Source organism: Girardinichthys multiradiatus, chromosome 18 (assembly GCF_021462225.1).
Source record: "Girardinichthys multiradiatus isolate DD_20200921_A chromosome 18, DD_fGirMul_XY1, whole genome shotgun sequence".
Classification (NCBI taxonomy): Eukaryota; Metazoa; Chordata; class Actinopteri; order Cyprinodontiformes; family Goodeidae; genus Girardinichthys; species Girardinichthys multiradiatus.
The window spans coordinates 5,932,307-5,940,870 of record NC_061810.1 but is presented as its reverse complement, the minus strand read 5'-3'; the positions used below and the strand labels follow the sequence as shown (position 1 = coordinate 5,940,870).

At 39.9% G+C, this 8,564-nt stretch overlaps 1 protein-coding gene and 1 long non-coding RNA gene across 2 annotated transcripts in view; one reads left to right on the top strand and one right to left on the bottom strand.

Annotated features, from left to right (window-relative positions):
• Positions 1 to 751: 751 nt before the first annotated feature.
• linc.pou2af1 (lnc RNA pou2af1) lies at positions 752 to 4,974 on the bottom strand. Its single transcript, XM_047392370.1, has 5 exons — positions 4,836 to 4,974; positions 3,073 to 3,173; positions 2,798 to 2,840; positions 1,891 to 2,189; positions 752 to 1,351 (listed from the first exon to the last, which is right to left on the bottom strand). Exons 1-5 carry the CDS (start codon positions 4,840 to 4,842, stop codon positions 1,004 to 1,006), a joined length of 798 nt encoding a protein of 265 aa, XP_047248326.1. The 5' UTR covers positions 4,843 to 4,974; the 3' UTR covers positions 752 to 1,003.
• Positions 3,073 to 8,564, top strand: part of LOC124884447 — a 63,316-nt gene continuing 57,824 nt past the window's right edge. Inside the window, exons 1-2 of the long non-coding RNA XR_007042438.1 lie at positions 3,073 to 3,601; positions 4,785 to 8,040. This is a non-coding gene — a long non-coding RNA (uncharacterized LOC124884447). The remainder of the gene's footprint in view (positions 3,602 to 4,784; positions 8,041 to 8,564) is intronic.

Here is an 8,564-nt window from a genome sequence, read left to right as displayed (position 1 = left end):
ATATGAAGTTCTGTTTGCAGTTTGCTACATGCTGTGTAAAAGAACTTCCTCTGTGCAACTGAGACGTTTTGTTCCACATGGAAATGCTATGCAAGGAGGAAAACCAACACTGCGGTTCAACCTGAACATACCATCACCATGGTAAAACATGGTGGTGGCAGCATCATGCTGTGGGAATGCTTTTGCTCAGCAGGGACAGGGAAGTTGGTCAGAGTTGAGAGAAAGATAAAAGAAGCTAACTACTAGACAATCCTGAAGGAAACCACTTGAAGATTGCAAACAACTTGACACTGGGCGCAAGTTCACCTTCCAGCAGGTCAATGACCCTAAACATGCAGCCAGATATGTCAAATAGTGGTTAATGGTTTATTTCTGTTAGAATGGCCCAGTCAAAGTCCAGGCCTTAACCCAGTTGAGAATCTGTGGATATGGTTCTGACACTCCTTGATCAGGGGTGTGTAGTTTAAAATCTTTAAAGTTCAGTGCAACCTTTTCATAAAGGTAAGTGGATTATGTTTCAGATAGTGTGTACTTTCAGGAAATATTTCTCACTAATCCATCTGGTTGGGATGGAATATAAATTATGGGCTGATGATTTAGATAACAGTCCAGGTTTTAAAAAGGACACATCAAAGGTGGAATTAGGATTTGGTTTGTCTGACTCTTTCTTTTCAGCCTGCTCTGTACTCGACCTTTTTCTGTTTTCATTGTTCTTCGCTAATAAAACAAAAATCAACTCTATACACTTTAGTGACTTTGACCTTTTTTTTAATTTTGTACAACAGCGCATTATGTGTATAAAAATAAATCACGGTTGTAAAGAAAATTATACAAAAATATCTGTGCATCCATTGAACATTCATCTGTCACTCCACTGCTGCAAAGGCTAGCCAGAGTCCAAACTGAAATGCAAAGCAGACCATGAAAACAAACAGTCCTGCTAAGAACACAAGGAGAGTCATATTTACAGTCAGGATCCAATGTAATACTGCAGAAACTCTTATCATAGAACATTGTAACATATTTCAGAGTCCAGAGGAAAATCCTTCCTAAAGCAGATCTCCCCCACAGGCTGGACATAGGGATAGTCTGTAAGGTTGTAGTAAGGCATGTATTCAGGGAAATAGATGCCCTCCTGTTGGGCCGGAAAGGAGCCGGGTACACAATCCTGATGGGGGCTGCAGTGCTGGTAGGGGTAGTTTTCCGAGGGGAAGCTATGCAAGCTGGACTCCATCCTGGTGGGCGAGTCGTAGCAAGACGAGGAGGAAGAGGAGAAGGAGTCCTGTGGGGAGTAGCTGTTGTTATCCAGGGGGTTGCAGGGCATCAGGGACTCCAATGAGGAGTAGGCAGCCTTAAAGAGAGGAACAGCAATTAAATACAGAGGGTTACTCCTATCAGGAGTGTCTAGGAAACCGAACACAGTCAAAAAGCTTGCCAGGGACACCAATAAGTGTTGCTGTGTTCTGTATGGGAATCAGTCTTTACTGGAGGGGCAATTTAACTCTTAGTAAGTCAGAAAACATTTGGTCCTAGTGTGAAATTTACCCTGCGGCCAGCTTCACCTTTACTTTGGTCATTTAAATCAGTTTATTGTCAGACAAAAAAATAATCAGCACACAGTGGAGCTGAATTTTTTATGTTCCCTTTAAGAAATATGACTTCTGAAAATGGTTAAAAAGTGAAAGAGTTCAAAGATGTCAGCATGGAGACATCTGCTAAAGTCCAAGTTTTTGACGACTAAGCTCACTGATGTTTTACTTTATTATTGTATTTTCTTTCTCTGGTTAAGCTGGCTGTTTGTGATTAAAATGACACCCTCTTGCATATTCTGACATTCGATTTGCTAAAAATTAAGAGATGCCTTTCCCTAACGAAGCTTCCGAGACTCACCGTTTCTTGGCCGTAGAAGTCCACGTCTGAGGAGAATGTGTGGCTCCAGGGCAGCGGCGAGGACTTGGGAAGGGGAGAGTTGTAGTCCACGGCTCGCCTGGGACTGAAGCTGTAGCCGTTGCTGGGTAACATCCCATTCCCGAACTGATGCTGGTGCTGCTGAGGGTCGCTGAACTCGCTCGCCTGCACGTGCTGGCTGCACGCGCTGTCAGGGACAGGGAAGGAGGTCGCGCGCAGCTGCGGGGCTCGCGAGCCCATGTCGACTGGAGGGGCAGCAGGAGGATGGTCCTCGTGACGACCTGATAGAATCAGATTCAAAACATCGGATTAGCGCAATGCTGATAAAAAAAAAAAAAAAGAAGCAAAAACACAGAAAAGTGCGAAGGGCTTGCGCCAGTAGCTGCGCAAATAACAGAGAACGGTCTGCAGTTTGTTTCCTAAATCACACTGGCTTGGTTTTCTTTGAGGAAGAGGAAACATCTTCATTGGAATATGCATGCTCTCTGCTCTAACAGATACTCTATTAGGTTTTTAAAGTCAGAGTAGTGTCATGCCAGCAGCAAGTAGGGACCATCTGCAGCGCTTTAGGCTCAGAGCTGACAATAATTTACACCTGCATTACAACAGGCCTTTGTTTCTGAGTTGGCCATGCAAGGCTGAGGCTTTCATCGGAGAGTTCTGTTCTGTTCTAGCTCTGTGGGGTCAGGGCAGGTTGCTGCCTGCCAGCACCATGGAATTTATCCGAGGTGCGCTGAGAGGTACTGCAGTGTTGCTACATTTATAGCAGGGACGATGCATGCCTGCAGATTTTACAGAGATCCCTGAATAAATGCATGAAACTCTAACATGGGTTTTGCAAACTGCACCTTTATACTGATAAGGTTTTGGGCTCGAATGTTTCACTTACTTGAAGAGATGGACGCGCAAAGCTCCTTTTGCTCCAAGTAAACCTGGAGGAGCAGTCGGTCAGGAGGATGGATCATGAGAAAAGGAGGAGGAAAACGGATAATTAGAATTGTGTTTTTTGCAGGAGCATATTTATTAGGCTACTGTTAAACACTTGCGAGACTTTAAGATGTGCTAATTGCCACAAGAGCAGTGGGTAATTTACTCTGTCAGGTCCCTGTAGGCGCAGCAGAAGCATAGGAACTGTTAAAAAAGGATGGGGGTAGTGGTGTTTACCGTTTGGAGTTTCTTACTGCTGGCCTCCCGAGCTCTGTGCCTCTGCAGCAGCTCTTTGACCGTGGTCTTTACCCGGACGCCTTGGTACACCCTTGGCTTTTCTGCACAAAAAGACCACCTGCATGCGTCAGTCCAGTTTACCAAACACTCCCCACTGAGCACACATCCGCACACCCAGCCTTCTATCTCTCACCACCCCCCAAGCAAAGTAAGCCTAGTCCCTAATGAGATTAAACAATTATATAATCTTTTATTTGGTAGTGTAAAAATATGTTTGAAAACCATATTTAAATTATTCGTTCATTTTAAAGTTTTCTTTGTGTAAAAACGCATTCAGCCTGCTCGATGCGCGCTCTGCACGCTGAACCTCCCCTCTGCGCTCCCGGCTCACAGCTCAGGTTGTCGGCGTTTCTTCCTCTACGCCCCTCTTCCGAGTCTCAGACCTCATGCGCTTTTCTGATCTTTCGAATTGCCCAATCCGCGCAGGAAGAAAAGAAAGGAATATAAATCGGCCCTAAATGCTGCAAAAGTAAGTACTTTTTTCAACGATAAACGCGAGCGGAAAGTAATAATAACTGGCAGAAACACACCTACTCTGAAACGCGCCGCCGATCGTTTTGTTAATTTGAATAACAGACCAAACAAAGCTTTGGCGAGTCAGTGAAGCGATCAATGAACAAGAAAATTAAGGAAAATACTATTAATATGTGCCAGAGGAGCCTATAGCGCATTTCATGCACAGTGTGTATCGATAACAATACTCTACAACTTTCTTTTTTTCTGTCTCTATGGTGATCAAATAGTGTTGTCTAGAGGAAAATGTTGCAGTAATTTTAAGTACGGGCTTGCTTATAATCCAAACCCCCCCAAAAGCTATTCTCCTATCTCTGTTATTCAAATTACCCCTGCCCCCTTCTTTGAATGCGTGACAGTGTAAACGTTTCCACACAGTATAATTTGCAGGATTTCTAAATAATAATAATAATAATAATAATTAAAATAATAATAATTATATATATATATATATATATATATATATATATATATATATATATATATAGTTTGAGAGAAAGATTAAAAGAACGCAATGTATAGGTGTGCGTAATTTGATCCCTTTAGGCGCAATTTAATGGACTTCGGATTGGCGAGGAGATTTGATAAGACAAGAAAGGTTCGGCTGCAAAACCTCCTCTGATAAATATTCATATAGTTAAATGCTTCTCTTTGATTTGTTTTAAATGTGCGAAAATAGTGGGCTAAAACAGACACATCCCACTCAAACGCCCTGTTACGCACAAGGAACCCGGGCAGAGCGCCTAAGTCTTAAATCTTAGCTCCACTGTCAAATTACCTTGATCAAAAAACGAACATCTACATGTCCTGAAGTGCATCAACACATACTCAGCGTGATCTAAACGTCCTGTAAATTCATAAAAGTTGGTAAAGCTCACAAGAGTTTAAAGTGTGCAGGACACATATAGCTTTCACAGAGAGGCAGGTGGCATTAAAATATAACATTACCCAATAAAGTTTCATAAAACTGTTTTCACATTTAGGAATTATTTTAAAAGTGCATAAAAGTGAGTATCTGAAAGGTAAAAGAGCCCTCCACATTTTTTCCTTACTCAAACATGTTTTTAGTTTTACACATAAAAGCTTTATATCCATAATCAAGATTAACATTTCTTTTTTTTTTTTTTGCTTGGTAACAGGACAAAAGCTGAAAAGCGAATATCCCAACAGAAATCTAAGGCACAACTCACCAGACATGATGGCTGAGATGAGGAGATGATCCCTGGAGAAGACCTTTGGATCTCCACAACGTTACGTTCTGCCTCAGCAAAATGGCCAAGAACGAAATTTCTACAAAAGTCTCTAAAAACAACAAGTCAAATGTGTTCCACTGGGCTCAGAGCATACAACAATATTGTAATAAAGCTGGGGAAATATTAGTTTGAGATTTTCTCCCTCCATGCCTACTATTTAAAACCCCTAGAACTCAATGATTTGACAATGATTTGATTGCGCGTTACTTACAATTTGAATATTCAGAAGCAACGCTCTCAAATCGATTTTTCAATACAAATAACTTGTGAATGTCTTTATAAAAGCCTTACTTTAATCTAATATATTAGTATTTTATACATTGCTGCTAAAAAAGCATTATTTTATCAATTTTAAGCTCCTTTTGACATATCAGAGCACATCAGCCCTCATTACACACATCAGCTCTAAATGTTGCTTTTTACGCACTTTTAAAAGCGAATTCTACCCCAAATCTGATCTCACACGTCCACGAATGGACCATACACATCAGAAATGTGTGAAATTTTATTAAAAATGTTTTTTGGGGAAAAAAAAACGCTTAAAAGTGGGAAAGAAGGGGGCGTGGCAAAGGGCAGCAGCCATCTTTGCCATCACAGGCCTTGAGCTGCTGCAGCCAGTGGTCCCAGTGTTCTCACCTGCTGCAGGAGGGAACACTCAGCAGCTCTGCGTTTCAATGAAATATTTTATTTTTATTTTAGTGAAAAACAATATTAAATCTGTATATTTATCTCGTGGAGACACTACGGCAACGCTTTCCTTATTTTGCAACAAATTCCTTCCTTGATCATATATTAGGTGATTTATAATTGAAATATTGATCTTATAAAATCGCAAATAAAATGGTAAAAATAAATAAAAATAAATCCAAAACAATTTACCTTTTGTTTGTTCATTTCATAATTCTTTATGTGTTTAAAATTAAGAGCCTGTTGTTTGCATTTATATAAATTAATTTAACAAATATTATGACTAATTTATTATAGTTTTAATGGTTTACAATAATTTCCCAAAATTCCCTAAGCTGGTCAAAATTAAACTCTGATTTCTTTTATATTATAAATATTGTAATCATCATAACTGTTGCCATAGCAAATCTTTCATTAAAATACTAGTTATTATTTCTCTTTATTAATTATGAAGAAATTTCAAATGACAGAAAAATATTTTTTATCGTTTAAATGCCATCTTTTTTTGTCTCCAGTCCTCATCATAAAGTCCCCTCCTCACTCTGCTCCAAACAGCGTCCCAGCTCTCTCCAGCTCTGCACAACCCGTCTTGATTCCTCTGGTGGCACAGTAGCCCCACCTAGTGGGCACATATCTGAACTCTAGCAGGGTTTTTCCCAGAGCATAAATGCAGAGACTAAAATCTTTTTTTCCCTGTTACATTTGAATCATGAAGTGAATCGTGATAATGGCACCTCTTAGTTGGGTATATTAGGAGACAAGAGAATACAAGTTGAAGTTTTATAAGCAGAATGATGTGCACAAGAGTTTGAGCAAGTTTGATGAAGACCCTATATGAATGGGTTGAAACATCCCCAAAACTGTGGCTCTTTTGGGGTTTTCCCAGGCTTCAGAGGTCAGAATCTCTCAAAAGTGGTACACGGAAGGAACAGAGTTAAATCAGCAACAGACCAAGTGTGTGGTCCAGTCTAATAGACGAGCTATGTGAAGCTGCTAAGTTCATGCTTTTCCTGACAGCAAGTTGTCAGAATACACAGTTAAATAATGGCTGGGGGCCTGTGGGGAGCACATGGTACCAAGATGCACTGTGTGAAGAAAGCAAGCAGCTAAAGCACTGTGATTCTTTTGGCAATGTGCCGCTGGGAAACTGTGGGTCCTCGCATCCGTGTTGATGTTATTTTGACACATATCCCATAGCTAAGCATTGTTGCCAACCATGTGCACCTTTTCATGGAAATGCGTTTCCTGATGGCTGTGGCCTCCTTCAGCAGGATGATACACCGTACCATGAAGCAAAAATGGTTCAGGGTATGGTTTAAGAAGCAGAACAATGAGTTTGAGGTGTTGACTTGCAATCCAAATGTTCCACACTTCATTCCACACTCAAACAATTCTAAACCATGGAGGCTCGACCTCCCAATTTATGGGACTTAAAAGGTATGCTGCAAACATCTTGGTGCCAAAGTGAACATTCAGGGTTTCTGTGTCCTGAGACGTTGGGCTGCTTTGGCAGCAAAAGGGAGACAGCAAACTATTAGGCATGTTGCCATAATACTATGTCTAATCTGTTTAAATATAGGATGCAATTTTATTAACATGTAGACAGTCAGAGAGTTGAGATGTACATCACTTCATAAAAGAAAAACAACTCCTACAAAAACATTCAGGTGGCTTGGATCAACAGGTGGTACCTGTGTGACCATGTTCAGGACAAACTCCATGTTTTAAAAAAAGTATCTATTGTGTGAGGTCAGTTAGTGAGACTGCAGAGAACTCTGTAGTGTGAACATGTCACAAAAAACGTTCCTACAACTGTTCTGTTACAGCATCTTCTTCTGATTTCAGAACAGTCATGACAGGTGGGGCTGATTAAGGACGCATGCTTCCATATTCTGGCAAACTGTTCAGAATATCTAAGGAATGCCAGGAGAAATTTCAGACAATAGGAATAAAACGTGTAACAAACTGCACAAAGACTTGAGAGAAGAATACTGATAAAACAAGAATAAACCAAGAGGCAGAAAAACGACTAATAAAAAAGCAGGAAACATTATCGCATTCTGTACCAGCAAAGCCGACCTAAGGTCAGAGTGATGTGAGCTGTTACTGAGGAACCACCTAAAGGCACTTGGCACCTAAAAAGGATACATATCTAAAGTTTTTTAAATTGTAGTTACGTTTCTTAAAATTTAAGCAACTTTCAAACTCGGTCAGTTGTTTGTCCATATAAGGACATTCTTCATAGCTTCACAGTTTTGTCAAATATCATAATTCAGAATTGCTATTTTAATCATTTCTGCTGTTTGTGTCTGCACATGAAAACTGATCAATAAATAAATGGCAATGTTCCACTTGTTCTTGCAGGTATACCTAAATTAATTGCCCTCTCCTTCTCAATTCTGAGGAGTCTGCACTGAACAGCTGAAGTCCTGACATAGACTACCAGACCAAATTGGTAAGTCAGACAAATAGCCTTATTTCTACTGTTTATTTAATACATTTGCTGTATTTAATTTAATGTAAATTAATATAATTTAACGTGAAGTGAACAATTTGAGGGCCAAGCAAAAAAACATTCTGCCATATAATCAAACCTATTGTTGTCTTGCTAGTTAACAGTAAAAGTTTAATGTAAAACACATAATCAAGCTGGGGAGTTTTAAAAGCTATATTACAGGTGCTTTGGTGGCTGTTGGATGAGAGGCTTAACACTAAAGAAGGACCCCAAACCAATAATTGCCCAGTGCCTCATACAATCATGGGCTGACTTTGTGTATGATATTAAAAGATGGTTGAACTGCTCTGGTTTAAAGCTGCGGACATCAACTATCTTGTGACGGTTAGCCATGGAAGTGATAACATCTTCAGATGTAATTAATGTTGGCTAAAACTTAATCAGTACAGTTCAACATGGTTTCAATAGTAAAAAAAACAATATATGTAGAACATACACAGCATTAATGCAAATACAGGCAATTT